The sequence below is a fragment of the Eptesicus fuscus genome, chromosome 10, assembly GCF_027574615.1.
Source record: "Eptesicus fuscus isolate TK198812 chromosome 10, DD_ASM_mEF_20220401, whole genome shotgun sequence".
Lineage (NCBI taxonomy): Eukaryota > Metazoa > Chordata > Mammalia > Chiroptera > Vespertilionidae > Eptesicus > Eptesicus fuscus.
Window position 1 is genome coordinate 65,467,650 of NC_072482.1, and position 27,673 is coordinate 65,495,322.

General features: G+C 47.2%; 1 protein-coding gene across 2 annotated transcripts in view; it reads right to left on the bottom strand.

Moving 5' to 3' along the window:
* Positions 1-27,673, bottom strand: part of SASH1 (SAM and SH3 domain containing 1) — a 172,745-nt gene that overhangs the window by 77,223 nt on the left and 67,849 nt on the right. For both annotated transcript variants that reach the window (XM_008140189.3, XM_028140460.2), the window contains exons 3-4: positions 16,891-16,941; positions 16,727-16,776 (exon numbers count right to left, since the gene is read on the bottom strand). In XM_008140189.3, the coding sequence (XP_008138411.2) occupies positions 16,727-16,776; positions 16,891-16,941 (101 nt within the window). The remainder of the gene's footprint in view (positions 1-16,726; positions 16,777-16,890; positions 16,942-27,673) is intronic.

Sequence of the window (27,673 nt, forward strand, 5' to 3'; positions counted from 1 at the left end):
GAGGAGACCAACTGAGCACCAGGAAGAGGAGCTGTATGAAGGCTGAGCTCAGGGGCAATCCCTGTCCAGGGGTCGGGAAAAGAAGATGGAGAGTCAGTGCGACTGAGGGGACGTGGTCAGTTGGCAGCAGGAAGACCAGGAGAGCACCTTGTCCCTTTCCCAACCAGGGTAACATTAAAACCAGTTCTACACAAATTCTATCACTGCCTCCCGTGTCACCCAGGGTCCAATCTAGGTTGCTCTACTCTCTCCTCTACTGACTCGATCCCTTCACAGTGGAGAGGCTCCTAAGACCACAGAGGAGGAACTAACAGGTCAAAATGAAATCCTCTGCATTTGTAGAGAATCCCACCTCTTACAGAAAACGCCCTCTTGACCCTCCCATCACAGAACAGGGTCCTCCCAGGGAGCTGGGAGTGAGGACTTGCCAGAGGACACAGCCTGGGCAAGGACCGGCCTGGTCCACGCCGCCATGCTTCTCATTTACGTAACAGGAATCAGCATCGCCTACATCAGTGCTGCCCTTGGGTAGACGACGGGAATGATCCTCAGAAGAACTTGTGAAGGCAGAGCAACACCAAACCTGAACATGGCCTACGGGTGTACCGGCACCAAGTGTTTCCACAGCACTTTTCAGGATTGGGCTGTGTTGCCATTGCGTGATCCTCTCGTGCGCCTGTCGAAGGAAAAGCGGCCAAACCATCTGGCTCAGGCTCATTCTTCGGCTTGTGTCTATTTATATACAAATAGTCTGAGGTGCCTCCAGGCAAAGACAACTCTATCTCACCGCTACAAGCTGGGTCTGGCGCACCAGGCACGCAGCGAGTGCCCACGCACAAAGGAATGCCTCGAACAGGCTCATTGTGTGCTTTCATGGACTGTCCAGAAACTTCATTGTAACCAAATAACAACAAAAAGGAAAAACAGTTAGAACCCAATTTCTAAGAAAGGGACATATGTTATGCGTTACTGGGAAGACCTATACTTAAGAGATTTTTAAGGTTCTTTATCGTGAGTCTCCGGAAATACACGTCTCCAGGAGTTGCTTTCCTGCTGCATTTTGAATCAGAGCTTTTGCTGCGTCTGGGTCTTTTCCGGCACCGTCCCTGCCTGCCAAGGCAGTCCCCAAAGCCAGCAGGGTCTGCCTGAGGACGTGGAGAAAGGACTGAGGCCTCTCCTACTGGATTGTGTACGTGTACAGGGAGGGGCGCGGGGAGGGAGGTAAGAGGGTTGAGGGGCTCTTTAGTAGTTAATCTTTTCCTTTTCTTTATGACTTAAACATAACTAACTCCTCACATTCATATTTTGCCTATTTAGTGACAAATCACCTTGTGTAAAGTGTAATTCCTTAATTTCCTATTTCTGACTATCCTTTGGGTATCAGAGATATTTTTCATCCTGGGAGCATATCTCTACTATTGAATAGAAATATATATGAACCGAAACCGGTTTGGCTCAGTGGATAGAGCATCGGCCTGCAGACTGAAAGGTCCCAGGTTCAATTCCGGTCAAGGGCATGTACCTTGGTTGTGGGTACATCCCCAGTGGGGGGTGTGCAGGAGGCAGCTGATCGATGTTTCTCTCTCATCGATGTTTCTAACTCTCTATCCCTCTCCCTTCCTCTCTGTAAAAAATCAATAAAATATATATTTTTTAAAAAAAGAAATATATATGAAACGAGTTCCTGGTCACAGTATCTACTGTCTGTAAAAATTCAAAGGGCAGCCCCTTTCCCAGCCGCAGGGCCGGGACTAGGGTGAGGCAAGAGACACAGCAGCGCAGTGTGGGAGGTGTTCACTCTCGGGGTCAGGCGGGTGCAAGGCGCGGGTGCCACCTTCAATCCTGCACCCCATGAGCCTCTCTGACTTTCCCTTGGGGATTGGGCCCTGCCCAGCCAACAGGGGCTGGGTTTCATACACAGGACAGAATTTCGCTTTGCGAATCCACTGGCTCCGACGGAAAGTAATCCTGTTGCCAAAATCTGGCATGCATACATAGTGTTAGAACTCCCTGGATATTTAGTACCAACGAAAACGCTGGTGACATCCTGTCACTGGTGAAAACAGCCCCATAGAGGCCTTTTCTTTCATTTTCACAGTTTATGCCCAGCTTGTCCTTTCTGGCTTTTGTTACAAAGTCACCTTCATAAACGATCAAGGCAGATAGGTGTCTGAAGTACCAAGTCCAAGGCAATGGCCTGACCTGGCACAGGCTCGGGGCTCCCACACTGAGGAGCCGGGCACACCTGGGATAGCAGGGCCACAGATCTAAGCCATGCTTTCTTTTTACGTGAACCCACCTTGCTGGGCTATTATGAACACAGAGAGCTTAGCACAGTGCCTGGCAATAACTTCCCCCTAACTGTGACCTCTTCGAACCATTCTCCAGAGCACTGCCACTACACATCTCCTAGACCAGCGGTCGCCAACCTTTCGGACCTCACGGACCACCAGTTGGCGACCGCTGCTCCAAAGGTTTCCTTAAACCAGCAGTTTCTGAATCACAGAGGTTCCTCCTTTTTTTTTTTTTTTTTAAACATTAACTTCCCTCAAATAATTTGGAGGATATAATAATTCCTCTTCCTTTTCTCGATTACACTTTATACAAGTAACTCATGTTTTTCTTACAATTAAAACACACACACACACACACACACACACACACACACACACACACACACCAATGACTGAACATGATGTCAATGTGGAGTTGTAAGGGCCACTGACTGGTATCTACACATGAACAACATTATTTCAAGTGTTTTCCGAAGGCCCACTATCCAGGAAGCTGCCCAGCACAACGGCTCCAATGTGGGTTCTGAACTCCAACCACCAGGGTTCAAAGCCCAGCTCTACCATTTACTAACGAGTAACTTTTTTAAATAACATTTTAATGTGCTTTTGTTGATTTTTAGAGAGGGAGAGGGATAGAAACATTGGCGAGAGAGAAACATCATCCATCAGCTGCCTTCGGCACACAAGCCCGAAACCCAGGCATCCAACAGTGACCTGACGCTCAACCGCCGAGCCACACCGGCCTGGCTGAGTGACTTCTGACAAGTGACCGAGTCCCCCTGAATCCCAGTTTCCTGCTAGAGACAATAAAATTACTGATCACATAGGTTTTCTAGAGGTTTCAGTCAAGTGTGACTTGCATGGTATTTAGAACAAGCCTGCACAGGCTAAGCCACACGCAAAAAAGCCAGCGGTTCTAATGGCTGACCTTTGTTTTCAGCTTCCCCTATGCGGTCAAGTCTCTCTAAGTCCTTCTCAGAAAGCACTTCTGTTTCTCAACATGGAAGGGGTTGGTCCTCTGGCACCTCGGGGATGGCCGACTAGCTCTCCAGCCAAGAGCAGGCCCCACCCATGCTAATCTGAAAATCCCTCACGGAGGCGCACTGACCGAGATTTGTGCCCTTTCCCTCACCACCGGTAACTGGTACCGAAAGTTAATGACGCAGGACACCGGCAGACGTTGAAGAGTTTCGTGCGTGGAGAGCATCCAAGAGCCACCTCTCCACAACAGAGGCCCACGGCCTGGCTGTGTCCCGGCCTCAACTTCGCACAGGCCAGGGCGATACCAGTGCCGAAGTGCAGAGCTGAACATGCCCCGGGAGAGGGCTCGGGGCAGGGAGAATCAAAAGCCGGGGCAGAATACACTCATCCTCCAAAGTTTCCAGAAACTTCTTTTCCAGCTGGGCCATCGTAGTGCTCATCGGTGGACTCGTGGGTCTGAACTGCCTAAGAAGTTGACAAGCACCTGCTGCTGGGATGCCAGCTTCACTGCTGACAGCAATAGTGAAAACACTGGAAAGTCATAACTGCCTTCCCAGCTCTCCAGAATTGCCCCATGGCATACTACAGGGTACAGACTAGTCTTTTGCCCGTAAATTCATATAAAAAGGCATCAGCAACTGATCAGCATCGTATAAAAACAACCAATGATGATTTCCTGTTTGTTGCGTTGCTTGGTGTAGATAATGAAGCCCTGGGAAGCTTGGGAGAGGGGGGGTGGTATGTGCACACGGCCCACACCGTCCAGGGATTGACAGTATCACTGGGTAGATTATATCAACAGGCTGCAAGATGGGAATGGCTGAGTGAGTGGTTCTAGCCTGTTGCCTTCCACCTTAATAGCCATGCTCATCTTCTTTCTTACTAAAAGAACCCTGGTTCTGCCTGGGTGGCTGTGTACCCCGTTAAGATACTCACCTCCCCCACACTGGCTGGCAGCTAGCCAAGGCCAGGTGCCAGCATCTGGCCAGGATGTAACCGGACCTGTATAGCAGGGTGTTTCTGGGAAAGCTGGTGTTTTCATAATGAGAAGGACTGACTCAGTTTTCACGTGTCTTTTGCCCTTTGCCCTTGCCCTGGGTACTGACCGAAACATGGGCGCAATGCCAAAGCAGTGGTCATTTTCTCATAAGGAAGAGAGTCCCATAGTATGGATGGTGGAGGAGAGAGACAATTCCTTGAGCAGCTGTATCAGCCTTGGAACCTCCAGACTCCCTGCTAAATGAAAAATATATGCCCCCATTTGCCTCAACACGGCAGCCAGGTTTTGGTAACGCCTAAGTAAATATAATCCTAACTGTGGTGACGGAGTAAAAAGGACCAATTTCTATGAAGCACTGGGTCTGGGCTTACCAAGTATATTCACATACATGTCATCGTATTTCAGGCTCACAGAGACCCTGAAAAGAACTGAGCCCATCATACAGATGAAGAGACTGAGGCCTGGAGTGTTCATGTGACCTTTCCCATTTTATGTCACATGGCTGGAGCTTAAACTCAGCTCTTCAGACACGCAGACCGATGTTCTTCCCACTGAAATACCAGATTCATGAAGGCAAGGGCCTCTCCTGCATTCACAGAGCCAGGCATGACACTGTGAGCCCAAGGCCACATCAATGTGCACTTTCTCTAACCACAGGCACTGGAAGTGCCATTGAATTTGGGACTTGGCCACAGGAATCCACAGCCCAGGTGAAGCGCTGGCTTCTGAGGTTTCCTCTGCAGGCAGACAAATCCAGGTGTTAAAGGAAAAGGCCTTGAATTCCACCTTCTGTTCATTCTGGGGTTGGTGTAACCAGTAAAAACGAAATGCCTTCCTTTTATGGCCTTGATGTGAAGTCTGAATTTCATTTAGATCTTTATATCTTAAGAATTACTGAACTGTCAACCGCAAAATAAAACAGGGTTTTAGCACTTTTTTTTTTTTTTACCACAAAAGCTAGTTTTTATAACATAACGGGGGGGGACGGGGACTGTAAACAGCCTTGTTGACATTTTTTCTGTAAATGGAAATTATTCCTTCCCTCTACTTCCCCTTTAAAATTTACTACATATTTGTAATAAACACGTGGTCCAAGAATGGCTTTTCCGCAAGGAAATATGGCTTAGATTCGAGGCCGCTGGATGTCTGGAAGCGTCTGCCCTTTCTCTCTGGGATGTGGGACTCAGGTCCCAGCTCAAGACCAGGTGACGATGGAAGGCCACCTGACTGGCACAGGCTGAGTATGGGGTAATGTATCCCAGGGGAGGATGGCACAGTAAGGAAACCCGGCCTTTGATATTCTTATCAAATTTGCATGGACCTGTGGGGAGATGCTGGCTGCAAAGAGCAGGCCTGTACCAGCCTCAGCCTCAGGGTGGGGGCAGGGGGAGGGGCCATGGGAGGAAGAGAGGCTCCATTCAATTATCTCCTCCTTCAGTTTCCATGGAGACGGCACAGGAAGCTGGTCAGAACTTTCTCAGTGGGAACAAACAGAGGCTCCCATTCACCATCACCCGAGCCTCGCTGGCCACGCTGGCTGCTGTGCTGTCTGGGTGCAGAGGAGCCCGAGGAGGGATGTGGGGCCCGGGCTGCCAGCCCATCTTCCGTCAGCTGCTCTGAAGGAGCAGAGGAGCCCATGATGCCACCTCTGAAGGCCAAAGCTGGAGGGCCTGTGGGCATAGGGGACCTTTCCCGGCCTGGCTGACGCACTGACCGGCCACCTCAGGGCGTGGCTGTGGGAGCCGCCTGCCCGCCCGGGGCTCCTGGCCGCAGCACAGAGGACCAGGTCCCTTCCACGGTGGCCACGGCCATAGCCAACTTAACCTTCCTTTCGTTCTCTTCACTTTCCATTCCTTCAGAAACAGCAGGTGGAAATTTTCTGTTATCGATACTATGAAAATGGGAACTCACACTAACCTGTCCTCTCAGATCTCATTTTTTATTGAGGTATAACTGACACAGAATGTTGTTAGGTTCAGGTCTACAACACAATGACTTCTCATGTGTGTATATTGGGAAATCATCACCACAACAAGTCTAGTGAACATCCGGCACCGTTCCGATCTCGATTTTAAATTCCCACACATCCCTGCGCCTCCAGTTCTGCGCCCACTAGGGGCTCTCTGTACTGTGCCATCCCGGGCTGGTCTCACATCGCTCTCTGACCGCTTCCCATCCTCCCCCTTCTGATCCTGTGGCTTTATCCCAAGTGACACACGGGCAGCTGCCAGAGGTGATCCCATGCCAGCGGCGCTGCCAGGGTCACCACGATGACAAATGACCTCCGCCAGGGGCAGCGGATCGGCCCCCGGTTCCACAAGCCCGCTGCTGGAGACCCGCCTGGGGAGGGAGCTCACGGCGCCAGAGTCCCCATCCGGAGACGCCAGGTCATTGTGCCTGGCCGGGGCCGAGGGCCGTCTGGTCACCAAGCTCTCCAGCTCACTCTGACAAATGGATGTGCCTGGAACCCTCGGTTTGACTCCGTCGGTTCTGGGAAACATCCTCCTTCTCCATGCCTCCTATCCTAGTTCAACACCTCCGAGATGCAGACAGCACTCTCATAAGTGAGAATTTCAGAAAAGAATGCACAATACAGTAAGATAAAACAAGCAGGCGGAAGGTGTTACTTGGACAAAACTTCTGCACAAGAGGTTGGGGGCTGGGTTTAGTGTTGACTAGAATGTACCTGGAGTGCAGGAGACACTCCTCAAGGACTGGATGACGGAATGAGCGGGTGGATTCAAGAATTTTTAAAGCAGAAGCATCATGAAAATAAAAAAGCTCTGCCAAGTTTCAGACCTTCGGGATCTCTCCTCTTCGCACTGGTCTGCCTGCCTCCTGGGGGGCATCCAATCCCACCTCCTCACACAGACAGGCAACTCCTGCGCTGACTGAGCCACGTGCCCACCCCCACCGGTGCTGCCCTCACACACCTCAGCCGGCCCGGATTCTGCCTGGATTCTGCCTTCCCCTGCATTTGGGCCTAAGAAACAAGTTATCCCTCCCGTGCTCTCCTGGGGAACCGGCAGTGGAGTTGCCGGCCGTCAGGTGAGCTCAGCTGGAGGCCGTTTCCCAGAATCCGCTCCCTGCACATGTGCCAGGTCCCTGCGGGCCAGACAAGAGTTCATGTGCGATGCGGCAAGAAGCAGAGCAGTCGTCATTTTCTTTCCATGCGTCAAGATCAGCGCTGGACACAGCGTCATCACGTGTCCCCTGGGTCACTGGGAGGCATGGGCAGAGCGAGGCCCTCAGGGCTCGAATCCCTGCGAGTCCCCTCCTGGGGCTCCTCGGGTCCCGGACCTGCGGCCTGCTCTGCTCCTGAGGAACGAGGGACACGGTGCTTCTGCAGGTTCCTTGCACCGCTCACCGTGCAAGGGCCTCGCCTGGAGGTGGTGAGATGACGTGGGTTTCCGCCCATTCTTGGTGGCAGTTTGTCCTCTTTCCCCGCTTTCTGCATCTTTTTTGCCCCAAATGCCAGTCCTGTTGACTTCATGCCACATCATCAACCTCCCCTGGGCTACCTTCACATCTGCTTCCCCTAGAGGGCCCTGCCTGATACCGAGTCTATGTGGCCCCCACCCCACGCCTGCCCCCCAGGGACAGACTGTCCCTCCTCCGGCAGTTCCTCTGCATTGAAGTCACCGATATTGTATCATCTTGTCGTGTCTTCTTCAGGCTGTAAGAGGACAGCCACCTTCCCTCTCCTGTCCACCCTCCCAGAGCCTCCCTTACTTGTCTGCACAGCAGACACTGGAAAAGGTGAACTCAGTTAAACTTCCCTGGCCACCGAGCCCACTACGGGTCCTCAGTCTTCGTGGCCCCTGGGGTGGAGTCTATGCAGAAGGCCTGACCCGGCAGATAAACAGGTCTGGATCAGGAGTCCACCTCTGCCTCGCCCAAGGCTGTGACCGTGACCGTCATGATCTCGGAAAGGTACTGAGTCCTTCTAAACCTCTGTAAGCTACCATTTCCATAACAGTTTTGTTAGAAAAATTTACACATAAAAATGGTAGGTCTGGGTCTTGCCTTACCTGCCAGGATAGGAATGTACTTATGTACGGACAGCCTCCCTCCCACCCCACCTTCCCCTTCGCCCCCATACGTTGATGACCTCACCTGCAGAACAGAGAATAGCCAGCTGCCACCCTCCACACCGAACACTTCCTGGCCATCACGCCTGTCTCCGGCCGTCACAGGGGGGATGCAGCCCAGGCGTGTGGGCTCCAGCCTGGGCTGGGTCAGCTGGAGCCTCATTCCCCAGACAGGGTGAAAGGCAACAGAGTTTTCAGAGCAACAGCTGAGGTGGAGAAGTCTGGCACAGCTGGCCCTGCCCCGAGCCCGTGCGCTCTGGAATGTTGAGCCCTTCAAATATGCTGTGCGACGCAGTACACACGTGAGCAGGCACCGATCCGCCCGCACAGACACATACCTCCCGGGTGGCTGTCTCCCAGCCCCCGCCCCCTCTTTGGGGCACGGAAAGGAAGGCTCGGGCGGGAACGGCCTGTATGAAGTGGCGTGGCCATCAAGGAGCGCTGTGTATGGCCCCATGTGCTCAGACTGAGGATGAAAACTACAGTCACACTGCCACTGTCCTGGGCAGTGCCCCACCTTACGGAGGAGGTGGGGAGGTGGGCACGGAACAAGGGCAACGTGGGCACCGCGTCCAATGCCAGGCACCGCGCTGGGCATCCTGCACAATGACCCTCAGAGAGAGATGTCACTGGGCTCGTTATCAATTAGGAACCTGAGGTTAGAGAATAGAGAAGTTAAGTCCACAACTAGCAGAACTTACATTCAGGCTCAGGCTCTGTCCACACCAACGCCGACACCAGCGAGAGCAAGCTGCCTCGCTGGACCGTCTACGCAGAGCTGGGGCCCAGGGCGTGCTTTGTTTGGACTGGGTCGCGATATGAAAGAGGGCTCAGGCCACAAGGAAGCTTGGAGACCACCTGACTCACACTCATCTCTGTGTAACTGAGCTGAAGCCTGGCGGGTGGGCGGGGACGGGGGAGAGGGGCGGGGGAAGGTGACCCAGATGATCAATCACAGACAGGGAGCTCATTGAAAGTACCAACCCCTGACACTGACCTTGCCCTCGTACCCACAGCCTTGGCAGATGGCAGTTTACCAGCCTTGGCAGACGGTAAATGGAGTAAAGCGAAAGAATACATAATATGCACGCTGATGCCTGGTTCTTGGCACAGTCCATTTATTTTGTGAAACCTATGCTTGCGGCCCTCCCCCGCCCTGGTGAGCTCAAAGGGCCAGACGATGTAGGACGATGGGCACTCAGCGAGAACACGGCCCCCTGAACCAGGCCAACCCGACATGTGACCTGCCCTCAAGGACACGCCTCCACTTGGCTTCTTCACGCCAGGGCCCATGTGCACGTCCCCCACGGGAAAACCTGGTGTTCCCCTCCCCACCCACAGCCCTGCCACAAACAGGATGTGGAAACAGGATGCATTCGTCTCAGCTCCAGGGACGAGGCTTGACCTGGATTTCCTAGCAAAGGCGCAGGCCTCAGCAGCGGCTGGTCTGCGCCCCAGGGCCTTTCGTGACCCCGAGCAGGTCTCTAGTGCTCACGTCTGTGAAGGAGAAGGAACAGAGAGCCCAGGCTGGTCACACAGGAGGGAAAGCTCTCAGGACCACGACGACGGCAGACCCAGCGCCCCTGGCACTTCCGCAAAGAAATGAAGCCTGCGCCCCTCCCCAGCAGCTTCTAGGAACAAGCTCGTGAGGAAGAGTGAGGAGGACTCATTGGGGAAAGAACTTAGTAAAAGAATTTCTTACATATTTCAAGGAGGCTGGAGGTTACCAAAAACTGGATTCAAAGCTCCATTCTTAATGGAGCTGTAACAGACAGATATTCTTTCAAAAAGAAAGCAAGTCCTTGTGTGCAAGTGCACATGGTATGAAATGTACAGATTAAGTGAATCTACATAGACAGAGAGTAGATGAGTGGTTGCTTCGGAGGGAGGGCCATCAGGAGCAATTGCTAACGGGTAACAGGGCTTCTTTCTGGGGTGATGAAATGTTGAAGTTGGCTGTGTGATGCTGACTCACACCTGTGAATGTACGAAGCACTTTTTGGTTGTGCACTCTAAATGGGTGACTTGTATGCCATGTGTGTGTACTGTATCTCAAGTTGATTTAAAACAAAAAAGAAAACAGGTGACAAAAGGGAACTGCAGGACGTGGGCAAAAGGTAAGGCAGAAGCCACACTGTCACAGGCAGCAAAGGGAGTCAGCGGTGCCGAAGGCAACGCGGCTCAGCAGGCGGGAGGGTCTCTGGGATAGTTACTGTTTCGCCATTGACCTTGGTAACTGCGAGAGGAGAGAAACAGGATGAGGGTTTGGGAGAATGGCAAGATTTTCATGGAATGAAGAAGGAACTCCACATGTTTTTACACAGTCACCCACTCGTTTATCCATTATTAGAAGACTTTAACAAAGATCCAGAGTTCTGAGTGGGACACGGACACGGACACGGACACACACACACTCTCTCTCTCTCTCTCTCTCTCTCTCTCTCTCTCTCTCTCTCTCTCTCTTACATACATGCCCTCGTTCACCGCAGTCCATTGCAAAAGTGGCAGGAAAGCCCAACAGCAGGACACTTCGCCTCAACTCTGCAGATCAGGGAAGGCTCTGGGGGAGCCAAGGCCAGAGCTGGATTTTTAAGGTTGAGTGGAGCTTGCCAGGTAAGGAGGGTGGGAGGGCAGTGAGAGTGGGGGACAGACAACCCCCAGAAGGAGCATCAATTTCAGAGAAACAGCATGCCTGTCTGAGAAACTGCAGGCGCTTCACCTTGCCTGGAGAGCAGGTCCAAGGACGATGCAAGGGCACAGGTGGGCAGACAGCAGATATGGGGGGGAGGGAGGGGGGAAGAAGGCAAGGGCAGAGATGCAAGCCATCCGGAGAGTCAGATGAGTGTACGTAACAAGTGCAAGGGCTTCTTCCCTGAGGTCTCAAAGGAAGAAGAAGGTGAAGACCAAGGTTTTCGAGGTGGAGAAAAGGATCAAAAGACTCATTAGCTTGCCAGGGAAGCAAATCCATGAGCAAAGCCATGTGCAAATGGAGTGAACGCTTGCACAGAACATTCGCCAACTGCAGTCCATCCTCTTATTCCACTCCAGAAAACTGCTCTACTGGCTTCCCTGCCTTTTAGTTATCTTCCGCTTCCATCATACTATAGATTTTTTTGGACTTTTTCACCATAAAATAGTTCAAGTGTAGTCATAGGTAATGAAGAAAAGTGAAACTTGAATCACTGAATGTTCAGCTCTGGTGAAAGACTCTGCAGAAAAGAGCTTATGAATAGTGGCTAAGGCGATGCCTGGAGATTTATTTTGGACCTTCCTGCCTCTATAAATAAATAACAGAGACCCAGCTTATATCTGAATCAGAGAAAAACTTGCTCCTAGTTCCCAGAGAACCACTGGAATGCATGTTTAAAGTGCTGCTATTTAATGCTAAGGAACTCAATGTGCCTCTAACCTCTCCACTGCATAAGCAATACAATTATCAGTACTTTGAATTATATACAGGTTAGGAGAATGGGTTCCTAACTGGGATCAAATCTGGGCTCTGCCACTTACTAGTTGTGTAGCCTTGAGCAACTTATTAACCTCTCTGGATCTCAGTTCCTGCATTTGTAAATAGAAATAATATTGTACTGAACCTCACAGGGTTGTTGGATTAAGTGAGTCAATGTTAAGTGCTTAGACCAGTTTCTGGCCCATAATAAGCACTCAATAAACATTACCGACTATTTCCTGCTTTTTCTTTTCCAATTCTCAGTCCATAAGAGCCAACCCCTTTAAGACTACTTTTTTCTAGATACACACCTAGATAAAACCACAGGCTCCCCCACAAGTTTCCTCAGAAGTAATCAATCTAACTAATCCTGACACAGAGCTTATGTGTTAGACACTGAGCTAGTTTTCAGACTACCCTGCCTTTCTACACACACACACACACACACACACACACACACACACACCCACACACACCAAAAAAGACACAGTCTGGTTCCTGAAAGCTTTCTGAGCCTCAGTACCAACCATGGGACAAGGGTTATCTAATGAACCTTGGGTTTGTTTATGCCCCTATTTGTCACGCTTTCCATTATCCGAGGCTAAACTCGTTTCTAATAGATACAGTTATAAAGATATCTCTGAGCAAAATGGCCTTGCTTTCTAGATGTTCTTGAGACTAACTGGTGAATAACAAGACATTTAACTAACATTCACCTTTCAGCCAGGTGACACAAACCGAAGATTGGTGTAAGGAAGTAGGCAGTCTCAATAGCCAACATAAATAGATACAAATAGAAGAGGTTCAAGTGAAAGCTCCCTTGGTCTTCTTTATTATATTTCAGTGAAAGCACATGGAGAGATTAGACAGACTGTAAGAAAATAAGGACAAATGGGGCCTTTCTCAAAACAGAGAGGGGCAGGTCTGTTCTATACCTCTCTAGCTCCCCATCTATCTATTTCTCTATCGTCTAGCATCTATCTATCATGCAGGTCACCCATATCTCCAGGCCAAATTAGTATCAGCTAGCAGCCCCACTAGGTAGGGTATCCAGGGGCAGTGATGTCAGCTGTTGGACTTCTCACTGCCTGTCTTCCCTACAAAACGCCCACCTCTTCTGGTCAGACCTATCTATCTATATATGAGGCTAATATGCAAAGTGTCCCCTTGGGAGTTTGACCTGGAGTTCAATCACTCGCTATGGTGTGCACTGACCATCAGGGGGCGATGTGGAACGAAGGAAGGCCCCAGCCAGCAGCCGGTAGCTGGGGAAGGGAGGTCCCAGCTGGCCCTGATCACCAGCCAGGCCTAGGGACCCTACCGGTGCACAAATTTTGTGCACCAGGCCTCTAGTATTACTATAATTTAACACCTGTATTACTATATTACTGTTAAATGCTAAATACTCCTGGGAGAGATGATGTGTTTTTTAGAAATCAGACATTTGCCTCACAATTAATGCCTGAAACCTTCCATAAGCAGGTTTTAACTGGGGGAGAAGGGAAGAACCATGGTGTGCCCAGGCCCCTGAGACAACTGGGTGGGGTGAGGGAGACCGTAGTTCTGGAAGGCAGGAGTCACAAGGGCCAGTGGCTCGACTCCCATGTGGTCTAGTGCAATCTGCGTTTAAGGGCAGGGCTGCTGTAGGATTCGTCCACTTTTGTTGACTGAGTTCTCTTGCCTTTCAAATAAAAAGCATAAGGCAATTTCTGCCCGTAAAACAACACAGCTGACTCAGAGGGATATTTTGGTTGGCACCAGACACAGCCCTCTGGTTTGCCAGGTCATCCTCCAGGGCTTGTGAAGCTACCAGCAAGCATTTGGATCTGAAGACTAACAGGATTTTGCATTTCAAAGTATTTGCATTTTCAAGTACACAAACACAAACAATTCAACATAAACACTGTGTTAAACCTACTCCCACTGTAATCTGACCCAGAGTGCCCAGAGTAATACCTCAATCTTTTTAGTGATACCTAAATCTTTCTTTGGAAGATTTAATCCAAAATAATTATTAATTTAAGAATAAGTACCACCATTCTGCAAGCCATAGTTAAAACTGATTCAGACAAGAATCATTAAAGGAATCTCCTAGCCCCTGTGGCTCAGTGGTCTCAGGTTTGATTCCTGGTCAGAGAACATACCCAGCTTGCAGATTTGATCCCCAGTCAGGTGGAGTATGGGAGGCAACTGATCTATCTCTCTCTCTCTCTCTCTCTCTCTCTCTTTCATCCTCTCTCTCTCCCTCCTTCTCTCTTCCTCTCTCTCTAGAATCAATTAAAAAAAAAAGGAATTTAAAACTACTAGGTAAAAGTTTGATGAGGAACAAGATACAGACATGGTCTCAGGTGATCTCCCACAGAATATTTTTTAATGCAAAGGGAAAATTGTAACTTCTCAGAAGAAACCAGACAGATATCACCTCAATCAAATGATTGCAATTAGTAACACCAATAATGGGACAAACTGATATGAGGCACTGAGGAGAAAACATCAAAACTGCATTTGCTGAATCTTAAAAAGAAAGCCAGATTGAGGAATATTTCACAGAACAACCAGCCGACACTCCTTAAAAATATCAACATCATAAAGGACCAAGAAAAGCCAAGAAGTCCTTTCAGATTAACTGTGACAAGAAACATGACGTGGAAACGCAATGGATGATTTTTGCTAAGTGTTGCATTGAAAAAGAAGTGTTATAAGAAACACTGCTGGGACGATGAAAGAGACCTGAATATAAACTGTACTTTAGGAAAGTCGGTATTAAAATGCCTCTACCTGGTAATTATATTGTGGCTGTAAGAGACTGGCTGTGTCCTTAGGAGATATAAGCTGGAGTATTTAGGGGAGTGTGCCGTGATCCTACAATTTACTCCCAAATAGTTGGGCAGTAATCATGATTAGTGATATTATACAGGAAAAAAGAGAGAGCAAGAGTGTGAAAATCGGTGAGTCTACGTAAAAGTTATAAGGACATTCATTGCACAATTGTAAATTTTCTGTATGTTTAACATTTTTCCAACAATTCTTTAAAGTAAAAAAAAAAGAATTCCATGATTCTTAAAAACTATTAATAAGAAAGTGAAGAGCAAAATGTATTAAAACTTTCCATTTATTTAGAAACACCAAAGTTTAAGCAAACCATTTGGAAGAACACAAACAAAATGGCAGTACTGCAGATGAAGAGGTCGGTCTGTCAACAGCTTTCCTGTATGTATGCTTTCAATTTTTGTTGTTGTTGTTAACCTCCGAGGAGGCTGTAGTCTCTCTGCCGGCCACAAGAGTCATGCCACATTTCACTAAGTGAAGGATACAAACACGGAAAGAATGACTCCCCACAATTGAGGGGAAGAAGAAACGCCAAGCCTAAGATTAGTACAAATTTGGTGAGTCACGTCCTCTCAGGAGGAAAGACAGGCATTTCTTGTTTCCTGAAGGATTTTGGAGATTCTGAGGGAACACCTGAGTTCTCAGCTTGAATCACAAACTAGGTCAGGTGAACCTACAGCCCCCTCACTCAACACTTCTGCCCACGCTCAGCTCAACCTCACAGAACCTCCAGTTTCAAGGTCATTGTCAAGTCAAATCTCTTGACTAGTTGCTGGGATTTGTTCTCTTTGTTGCTGGCAGAATACACGCCACTAAAACAAAGGAAATTCAAGATAATTGCACATCCATCCATCCTCTGACCTTGAGGGGGTAGTGGCCTTGGTTTTCTTTTGCGCATCACCCCGCACGGGCCTCAGTCCTGAACGAGATCCGCTGAGCCTCTCCCACTGAGAGCTGAAGGCTTGGCAAAGCAGCCTTTCCCCCTAGAAGCGGCCCAGCCAGCAGCACACACACGTGGACGGATTAGGCAGGGCTGTGCTGTAAAGCGCACACACGCTCTCCCAACGTGTGCTTTTCATTCCAGAAATACTTTATTCCTAAACCACTTCTATGTCTCTCTTGGCATGAAACGGTATAAGTGGCCCTGTGCCAAAGGAAGTGTCTGTTTAAACAAGTGGACTTTCTTAAAATTTCTTTACCTCGGAAGGTCATAAATAGAACATTCTAGCATAATTATAATGGAATAAAGTAGAAAAGGGAAAGGTCATAGAAAAAAAAAGACATTTGTGTTGTTTTATACTAGGTAAAAGAAATACGGAAAATACGAGCTATAACATAGAATTACCCTCCAAGGGAGTAAAAACAACAGGATCCAAGTTAGGACGGGGAAGCAAAAATATTACCTTGAAGGTCCGTGAGCATTTGCCACCTTCTGTCACAAGCGTTTATTCCTGTTCTAAGGTCACCCACCAAATCAAATTGCAGAGGAGGGTGTTTCAATCATGGTTTTACCCTGGAATGTAATTTTGTACCTTGCTTCCTTATTTATGACTTTCATCGTATACCCAAAACTAATGTAAAAGAAGAAAACCCATTTTGGTTGACTTAACTGTCCTTTCCCTTTCTCCACGCTCACTTCCAGGTATTCATTTAAGGTTCAATCACAATAAGCAGTGTGAAATCAATAACTCCTCGCAGAATCGTTAGGCATCACCAGATAAATTACAATTGAAAACACGCTCTTATTATTTACCTATAGACAGGAGCGGGCAAAAGTACGTTTACAGTCATTATTTATTATTGTATTATTTACTTGTATTATTTGTCTTCTTATTGTTGTTAATATTTCATATCCTTACTTGTGATTTATCTTCTAGGTAATGATGGCTAGTAATTTAACTACCGACCCACAAAAGTGGATACTTTATACAAAAACCTACTTTTGCCCACCCCTGTACATGTACTCATACACACAACATACAAGGAAACTGACATCAAGCTCCACAGAACATATACAACACGATCACCCTCAGCATGGATCTGAAAGACCCTTTTTCCTAGAATTTCTGACCCTGAAACTTACTTTCTTTCCACTTCTGGTGTTGATGCGGCGCTACAGAAACCAAGCGACTCCTAGGAGAGAGAATTCACAGCATCAGTACAGGCAGAGCGGCAGGCTTCATGAGAATATCACTTAAAAAACAAAAAGCAGAAGCAAAGAGAGGTGATTAAAGCCACTGTGCTTACTTCGATCTGGGACCGCAGCTGAAGTGACGTGGGGCTGGCATCGGCTTTCTCCTAAAACAGAACAGATGCTGGTTTAATGCGACTTCCAAACGTGGCACACAGCAAGACAAGTCGGTCTGTAACCAGAGATGGGGGAATCTGGGAAGCGCTGGGCTACAGTGGGAGGAGATGGCGGAGATAAACAGATTTTCTGGGAAAACTACAGTGTTTTTAAAATGAGAGCTCTAGCCTCTTAAAATAGAACTGTTTTCTGAACTCCACAGTCTGACATAGGGACAATTTTATATGCGAAGCAAAAGGTACAATCTAACTGGAGAATACTGACAGATAATGGTGACTTCATTCTCTAGGTGTGATCAGCCGGTCACTGGGACACAGAATTTACAGCGACTTGTTTGTGTTCAGTTTCTTTTTCAATAGAGTTCCGATCTGACTTTTAAAGTTCTGAATACATGCAGGGCATTCCGTAATGTAGGGCTAATTGTAAGTGTCTTTAGGAAAGTGGGAAGTTAGCTTGGTATTATCTCATATTCCTAAGAATCACCAGGCTCCTGTAGTACACATGAATTTTTCTAGATGAAAATTTAAAAACAAAAAAACCTCCAGCATCTAGTAAAAAGGTGACGTAAAGGCAGGACGTGACAAGTGCACTGAGAAGTCATTAAGTCGTATAGAGGAAGCAAACACTTCTAGAGATAAAACCATGTAGTACAGCACTCTCACTTTACAGTTAAAAAAAAAAAAAAAAAATCGGTATCCCCTTGGAAAGAAAAAGAAAACTAAACCAGTTACCTGTGATGAAAATAATGAGTGAAATAAGCTTTGGCGACAAAGCAGGACAATTGCGCCATTGCCAGTGTTAGAATGTGCCACAGGAAAGGAAGAGTAAATGGAGCACAGGCCACCACACTGATAGTTTCCCTCAAGTAGAGGAAAATTCTAACTCAGCAGGGGTGCTGACGGGGAGGCCCTCACCAGTGAGTGGTCGCCCCCCCCCGAGCAACAGGTCATAAGCAGGACGATGGGCAGTTTTATAGGAGTACTATCACTAACATTATACACATCTGAAATAGTATCAGATGATATTTAGCTGTGTTAATAATTGTCATATTCTTTAGGATTGTACATGTACTCTATGAAGACTGTTTTGTGAGTTTCAGCTAACCTTCTGGAAATAGGAGCAGGTCACTCAAGGCCTTGGAGGGGCGGGTGGGAGGTAGGTAGGAGTCAATGGGAAAAGAAAAGTGGGGGGGGACATCTGTTATTCTTTCAACAATAAAGACCTATTTTTTAAAAAAATTCTCACCTGCCATCTAATCGTTCAATTTATACTCATGTAGCTGATTTCATCATTAGGATGATTACCAAACTAGATCGATATTTTTAAAACTTAGCAATAAAATAATAAAATGAGTGTAACTCAGAGTAAATTCATAAATGTAAAACAGGTAACCGGAATCCAGTACAGACACAGACTGCAAAGTGAAGGTACTGGGGCGCCGCCGTCTGAGAACGGGATGATTTGGGACAAGACGACCAACAGAGGTAAGTGCTGTCCTGGACCCACTCCCCCGAGTCCCGGGGCCTCATCTGTTAGGAAAGCAGGGAGTGGCATGAAGCTGCACAGAACTTCTCTCTGGTTAGCGTCCTGGTTTTCATTGCCATCTTTGCTCATTACAGGCAAACCTGATACATCATTTTTACAGGACAATGTACGGAAACGTTTGAGTTACATTCCAAGTCCAACTGGTATGACGTCAGACTCAGGTGTAATCAACAGAAGGGGTGCGTATTTCTGAGGTTCCCAGCGTGCAGTCCAATCCTGATGCCCTGATAGCTAACCTCTTAACGTCCCGTAGAGAAATTTACCAACTTAAACAGCAGGAGGTAAGCAAAGGTATATATTTTGCCATTTTTTCATTCTAAGTCGTCCTCTTCAGCAGTCAGTATGGAAGGCTCACAGTGATAACAAACTCTTAGTTCCTCTGAAATTTTCTCTGAAATGCCCCTTTAATTAATACCCAACTCTAGCAGACGTCCTCCCAAAACCATTAAAAAAAATTTTAAATGCTCGATTCAACTCTCTCCCCTTCCTCAGTTCTTAACTTTTCTTCCCAAACTCTCAATCTCTACCTAGTTAGGTAATAGTCCATGATAGGGCATTTTCTGCTAGCATTGCACATTTTTATCTGTGTTTTTATTTACTGAGTGCATCTTTTGTCACTCAATATCGTAAACATAACATTTTTGGTATGTTGTGCAAAATATACCTGTTTTTGCATCAGAAGCGGGTACTTGGTAACAACCATATTAAATGTTCCACGATCAATTCATCTTCACATGTTATTTTGTTACTTATAATAAACATTTGAGTGTGTTTTTGCTACTTTTTAGGAAACTGGGGGTGGGCGGGGGGGGGAGTGGTAGTTCGATACACAATGTGTTTAAAACTCTTCCCTTTAAAATAATAGACCCAGTAAATGTTTCCATGCAGGACATCTGTTTTATCAGGAACAGGAGATGTTAAACAGGAGCTTTTGTACAATGATATTTCCGGTCGTGTTTTTCTTTTTTTCCCCCCAGAACATCCCACAAAATAATGTTTTTTTAGAGCAAGTATCAATTTCATCTCTTAAGGAAAGACTACCATCGTTATTAAGAAGTATTTCTTAGAGCAAACACATCCTCAAGTAAAAAATATTACACAAATAAGGAAAAGCTGTAAAACTGTCCACTAAGTAAGGACCTATATGATGTTTGGAGAGAAAACAGAATGGACTCCTGGAAAATTCTATTACTATGACACTGATGGGTTCCACATTACATCCATCACAAATGTGCAGAATAATTAATAATTATTATCATGCATGTATGTGTGAATTGTATGAAATATTTAAGACATAAATATATATAATAAAAATATAGCCAACCTTTGTGGGCCCACGGAGCCTGAGAAATGGAACATTACAGAGTGAAAGCTAGCAGGTGTTCTGATATACGCCAGGACAAAACACCTGTGTGCAGCGTATGAAATACGTCTTAATGGACTTGTCATATAGATATGCAGTAGAAGTGCTGGATGACATTTTTTTCTGTTTATCACAGAAAAAAAATATTTTTTTTTTTCATGGCGCAATGTGGAGTGGAAAGCCCTGATGGAGTCAGACAGAAAGAGCACCAGCTAGTGCCAGCAATAAAGGGTGCTGCCTACAAAATAAAGAAGCAGGAATTCAGGTCAGATGGACGGAAAGGCTCAAGACAGCCCCTTCCATGCCCAGTCTATAAATTAGGCTGCCAGTTCTGGGCTTCCAATTCCATTGCTTCTGGTTTAGGGGGAGGGGCAGCAAGCCATGGTTCCTGAGTCCAGCAGAAGGAAGTCCTGATGAAGGGGAAAGCAGAGTAATAAGAATTAAAGGGCCTGATCCTAGCCCCAAGCTACTTTATTTGGGAAAATATCGATGGTTCATAGTATAGCTTCTGATTTGGAAGTCCTCATGTTGATGGAAATAGTATCTATCTATCTTTGGGGCATGTTGTAATTTAGAGGATTTCTGAGAAACAAGATTCTGCTCTCCATTCTCAACATATTCTGACTGTTCTCTCCCTCAATAACCTATGCAGCAGTGACTACCACTGTGTAACAAATCACCCCAAACTTAGCTGCAAAAACAACATTTTATTATGCTCACCTATTCTGTGGTCAGAATTCAGAAAGGGGACAACAGGAATGGTTTGTGTGTGCTCCTTGGTGCCTGGGCCTCAGCTGGGTGATGACTGGGGTCATAATCCTGGGGGAGCGCGCTCGCTCGCTCGCACACCTGGAGGCTGGTGCTGGCTCGCAGCTGGGACCTCAGCAGGGGCTATCCGCTGGAACTCCATCCAGGGCTGCTCCAGGTAGCTGCTTGGACCTCTCTCACAGCAGGGGGTTGGGTTTCAAGAGCAAGCATACCCAGAGAGCCCAGCAGGAGCTGCATTACCCTTTCTAACACAGCCTCTGACAGCGTCCCTCCTGCTGGAGTTGCAAACTCTCCTAGAGGCAAGAGTCCACACAGCCCCCATCTCTCATCGGGAGGAGAGTCCAGGTCCCGCAGTAGGAAGAGCACTGGGCGGCGGGTATCATCATGGCCTGATTTAGAAATCAGCCTGCCATCCTGAGTGCCAAGGAGATGGGGCCTCAGCTAAGTTCTCGAAATGAGGAATGAGGTGAGACAATTTGATCCATGTTCAATATCCAGAGAGCCACATAACACTAGCGACTGAAAATGAACCTATAATTGTAAATTAGGGTATTATGACTTAGTTTAAATTTTTAAAGTAAATTTAAAAGGAAAGTGGGTGTATAAAAGTTGATATATGGATTAAACTATTCATCATTAAGACACATCTGGACACCTTTGTTACGAATGACAAATATCCCCTGGCTGGTGTGGCTCAGTTGGTTACGCATCCTCCCATGCACCAAAGGGTCGCTGGTCAGGCCCTACCTGCCTAGATGCAGGCTTGATCCCCAGTAGGAGGTACACAGGAAGCAGCCGATCAATGTTTCTCTCTCCCTCTCCCTCTCCCTTTCTCTCTCAAATCCATAAAAACGTATTTTTAAAAAAGAAAAGAAAAAGAATGACAAATATCATTAACATTTAAAACTCTTAGTGAGTTTGTAAATTATAAATGCTAAAGGAACATCCCTACCTTAGTGAAACCCAAACTAAACATAAATGTAGGCCAACATGTGTGAGTGTATGTGTGTGCGCACGCCCAGGAAAAGGTCTGAGGACATGCACCAAACGTTAACAGCTACTTACACTATCGTTCTCTTTGAGGCATTAACATTTGTAGTAACTAATGTCATAGAGAACCATGCATAAGCTTTACGACTAACAGTGAAGGTCCATGATGATTTTAGAAATCATCTCATATTCCTACTTTGACTGAACGAGACTAAACCATAGTACTCTATGGGTTTTGGTTTGGTTTGGTTTTTTAAGGAATCAGATGACAAAAAAAATTTACTGGGGGGTGGGGGACCTCAAATCCATTTCTTGTCAACTTGGACAACCTCCGGAAATAACAGCTCCCTAAATGTTTGTTACATCTAACATAGAAGCAAAAAAACGAACCAATGTTTCTAGATGAAATCAGTGGCTTGCCAAAGCCCAAACCAAAGTCTACGAGTGCCTCTACGCGCCCACCTGCTGGTGCAGGTGCACGTACACCGACAGTCACACCCACAGCACACAACTGAGGCTCTCACCCTAAAGGACGACATTTTCACGCTACAGTGACGAAACCCTTGCGAAATACACCGGAGTAAAATACCACCGGGCCAGAAGAAGGTCCTGGGAAACGTGTCATGCCCTCTGCCCCACTCCAGCGTTGCTTCCACCTTGTTGTGGAAATCCACACCTCTCCGCCCTTTAATGCTGCCAGTGCTCCAAGCCAAATGAAGGTTACAGCTGGAAAAGCAGGAGGGAGAACCCTCTCCCGTTCCCAAGGCAGAGAGGAAGGTCAGGCGCCCACCAGCGCAGCTCCAAGCCACTCACCTCCCCCGGGAGCCCAGGAAGGAGGAGGCGGAAAGGCGAGAGGACTGCACGCTGAGCAGGTCAGCCTGCACGTAAACACCACAAACACCACGGGTGACTGCTGAGGCCTTCCATTCCGGGAGGGAACCGCTCTCAACGGTGGCATAAGGAGACTCCCAGGCAGTTGTGTCTTGTTAGGAGAATACACCTTCTACTAGGAACAAAAATGACCTAAGAGTGCTATGACACGAATGTAAATCTTAAAAGGCACAGGGAAGACATTTTAATTATCCGCAAACACAAGTCTACCAAGTTGAAGCATTCAACTTTTCATCTTACTAGCAGGACCTGGCTTATCAACAGTACCACACAAATGGCCTCGGCACTTCCCGGGGGTGGACACGACATCCAGCCACGCTAGATGGTGTCACCGCCCCCCCAAGCGCACACAACCCGCTGCTGTTGCTGATCGGGATTAACAAAAGCGACAGGAAGCAACTAAATGACCCCACTTAACTTCGCTTTCCTTCCGTTCCTCCCCATCTCCTCTTTCATCTAATCACCCCTTGATTTTAAAGAGATGGAGTGCGCACATTCCAGTGCTAAGCACTGTTCTAGTCAGCAAGGATGAAAGAGTGAGAAACGCCTTCAGGGCGCTTGCACTCTGGTGACTCCTCGGGTCATGCACAGGAATCGTGCCCCTCGAGGGCTCCATCACAGGTCCTGCCGTTCTGGCACGAGACAGAGCCCTCTGGGCAGCTGTGCTCGGCTCTGGATGCCACGTCTTCCGGAGGATAATGAAAACCGGGAGAACCTTCGCTAGCATGGTGTCTGGAAATGGGATCATATAAACAGGATCAATGGGAGGAACTGGGCTGTTTACTCAGAGAAGGAAAGGAAAATACAAACATGTAAAAGGCTTCTAGAGAGCGGAGGCCAGACAGCTGCCTGGAGCCGGTTCCCACGGCGCACAGCACCCTGAACGCTGGACACGGAGGGAGGATGCAAGGGGGGAAAGCACTTAGGACATTTTTAAGCAACGCATGATTATAAAGAAAATAAAATCCAAGTATTAGTGAAGACACTAGGTACTGAACTGGTCTAAAACTTCCAAAGAAAACTTTTTAGCTTTTTAAAAGCAATCTTGAGCTTACTTATTTGGAAATAACCTTTAGAAATATTAGGTTATATAGCCCTGGCCTGTGTAACTCAGTTGGTTGGGCCTTGTCCTGCGCACAGAAAGGTTGCAAGTTCAATTCCCAGTCAGGGCACATGCCAGGACTGCAGGCTCGATTCCTGGAAGGGGACATGCAGGAGGCACCCAATCAGTGTTTTGCTCTCACATTGATGTTTCTCTCTTGCAACCCCTCTTCCTTCCTCTTGCTCTAAAAATCAATAACAAATCTGTTTTTAAAAAAATATTAGGTTTCTAGAGGCTCAGTGCATGAAATTCGTGCACTTGGGCGCTGGGGGGTCCCTCAGCCCAGCCTGCATCCTCTCCAATCTGAGACCCCTCGGGGAATGTCCGACTACCAATCCCTATGGGATCGGGCCTAAACCGGCAGTCAGACATCCCCCTCACAATCCGAGACTGCTGGCTCCTAACCACTCGCCTGCCTGCTTGCCTGCCTGCCTGCCCCTAACTGCTTCTGCCTGCTAGCCTGATCATCCCCTAACCACTCCCCTGCCAGCCTGATTAACACCTAACTGCTCTCCTGCCAGCCTGATCCCACCCAACTGCCCTCCCCTGCTGGCGTGGTCACTCCCAACTGTCCTCCCCTGCCGACCTGATCTCGCCCCCAACTGCCCTCCCCTGCTGGCCTAGTTGCCCCCAACTGCCCTCCCCTACCAGCCTGATCTCGCCCCCAACTGCCCTTCCCTGTCAGCCTGATTGCCCCTAACTGCCTCTGCCTGCCTGATCAGCCCTAACTGCCCTCCCCTGCCGGCCTGATCTTGCCCCTAACTGCCCTTCTCTGCCGGCCAATTTCGTTCTGACTGGTGAGTTTCTATGACAGTCAGCGTCAAAAGCTCCACTTTCTAGGCAGCCATTGGCTCCTCACACTTCACCCAGATTTGGTTCTGATTGATTGGTTTCTATGCCAGTCAGCATCTCTGGGCCTATCAACGGGGCCTGATCAGAAAGGCGGGGCTGATCAGCAGCCCTGGTGGAGGCCTAGAGAGAAATGGAAGCGCAGCTGCTGGCCTGACCTGGAGAGAAAGAGAGAGGTAAGTGCTGATCAACAGCTGCCACAGAGGCTACAGAACAGACCCTGCTTCTCTCTTCAGGCCTCTCTCTGGGCCTGATTCGCAGCCCCCTCAGCAGTCAATGCTGGGTCACCATGCCTGCTGCCGTAGCAGTCAGTGCTGGGTCACCACAGCAACCCAGCGCTGACTGCAGGACTGACTTCCGGTTGGTCGAGCCTCCGGTCATGACAGATCTAGGGTTTTTTATATATTAGGATAGGCTTGAAATGACTATAAGCCATTCTAGATCAAGATTTGTAATGATAAGCTCAATGCTCTTAGTAATCATTATTAGCAAGCAATTTTATACACACAACTGATAAAAATTGTGTTGGCCATTTTTATAACCATTGAAATACTTACGACCATTTATATTTTGAGGATCTAATAGCACTTGATTTGATTAATATCATAGTGAAAATGTAGCAGATTTTAAATCCAGTTGAAATGTTTCATATTAGATCATGGAGAACACTGACAGAGTTGTACTGTGCAGACTGTACATCCAATGTCCACCTGAGGCTGGCTTGGCCACACTGCACCAGCGTCCCTTTGCCCTCACCCCCACGACTGACCACTGCACCTTAAACTCCACGCCTGAACTCTGAACCAAACTCTTCCAAGGCCCCCTGATCACGATGCACAGCAGAGGCGTGCTGGGCAGCTGGCTGATGAAAGGCATGCCGCCATGTGCTCACTGCCCAGAGGAATCACATACTAAGATTCCGCCCTGGGACGGCACTCCAACAAGTCCTAGAACACTGGTTCTCAAACTTCGTAATCACCTGCAGGGTTCATTGAACACTGAGTGCTGGGTCCCGGTTCTTCCTCCCTCACCCCCTCAGAGTTTCAGATTCACTCCATCTGGGGTGTGCCCTGCTAAGTGGAATGTCTACCAAGTTCTAGGTAATGCTGACGCTGATGGCTGGGAACCACACTTGAAGAACTGCTGCCTCAGACGAGGCTGCTCAGAGCTGCTTCTACTCTGGGATTCAGTGATCTGGAGGTTGAAGGGTTAAGAGATCCTGAGCCACACCTGAACCCTGCCTGGCTTGGTCTTCAGTGCTCTGGAAGGGGATGGTCAAGACTAGAGATTTTAAAGTAAAAAGAAAGAGGTGGGCTCAATATTATTATTATTATTATTCATTTAAAGTATGTTTTTATTTTTTATTGATTTTAGAGAGAGAGGAAGGGAAAGGGAGAAAGGGAGAAACATTGAGCTGTCTCCTGCACACCACAATCTGAGCATGTACCCTGACCAGAATCGAACCTGTGACCTCTAGGTGCATGGGACAGCGCTCAACCAACTGAGCCACACCAGCCAGGGCTCAATATTATTTATTTTTTTAAAGAAAGGGAGGAAGAAAAGCAAGCAAATCCGGGTGTCCAAAATGGAATAAAGTACTTACATTGTGTGAAATCCTTGTCCTTGGAGGATTTGAGCATGACCACAGGGACATCTGCTACCTGGGATGGGGGTTCTTTCAGGAAATGGGTCAAACCTCTGTCTGACTATTGTGATTCTATTACTGGAAATCAAGTAAGATTTTGTGGAGTAATTTACCTTTTACATTATATTTTAATGGCAAAATGAACGACAAGTTCTAACCAATGACTCAAACATTTTAGGATGGATAACCTTTACAAGTTGGTGACAGACAGCCCAAATCTGACCCACTATCCATGCATTCATTTGTTCAACCTATATTTCTTACATGTGAACTCTATACTTAATTGACATGCTGGGTACGGGGATTATAAAATAGTCAGTGACCTTCAGGAGCTCATGGTCAAGGAAGAGAAACCAATAACTGAGAATATAAAATAACAAAAGCCTCCCTTTTATCATATAAATAACATCTGAACTGATTAGTTAGCAGATTGGGTACTGGAATATGGGCTATATAAAATTATGTAGCCTGGCCAAACTGGAGATGCTCAATTTTAATGAACCCTCTAATAAACTGGCTCACATTTTGTCACAATTTAGTACAATATTACTGTCATTGTAGCTGTGAAATCAACTGGTGCTATCATAACAGTGAACTCTCTTCTTTCTCACTCTTTGAATCGTATTTTCAAACAATCGTTAAAACCTTGGTAACCAGCTTAAGAAGCTCCAGCATTAACGACGGTCCAGTGGATACTGAAATCATCAGTCACAAACCTACTTCTAAAATAAATCAACTTTTGAATTAATAGTGTTAATTAGTGATGTAAAACATTTTTAAATACATGTAAGATGCCATAGTATGTAAGAAAAAAATGTAAGAATAAAATAAAAATTAGAATCTCAGAATGGTGAGACAAATGCCAAATTTTAGCCTAAAGCACACGTTTTATTGCTGTATTAGAAATGCCGGAAAACTCAAGTTTACAATGGAAACTATAGGCAGACTAAACCCCAATGTAATATACATAAATAATATGTTTCTGTTCTTGTGTAGTGATTTTCCTCCCTTCTGAGCATTAATCTTTAAATGACTACTCTATAAATTATTGCACTTAGTTCAAAAAGCAAATGAAATTTAAAATACCCATTTATTAAATGGCTAAAGTGCCATGTTGAAATTACTGTGATTTATCTGTTTCTTTAACGGTTACTGTAGCAAAAGTACTTTATTGCTCAAAATTATTACCTGGTTGCATAGTTTACTCTGGTTTAAACATAAATCTACTCCACCGTCCCCCTGCCGCCCCCCCCCCCCCCACCCTTTAAGAACAGCAGCTGTTTGCGAGGATCTCATTCATCATTCATTTATTCACAACCACGAGGCCCAACTTTTTCTTGCTACAACCTGAAGGTGTTATCATGAGGTTCATAGGAGATAGCACTCAATTAAACTCACATGCACCGGGATTACTATGGGGAGGGGGGCAAGGTGGAGCACCATTTAATCAGTACTGAGTTCACTCCGTGCTCATATGCCCACTTGCCAAAGCACTAAAGGCAGCCCTGTCTGTAGAACTGATGTGTTCCTTGGGCATTACCGCCTGCAGATACTGCAGTCACAGCAACT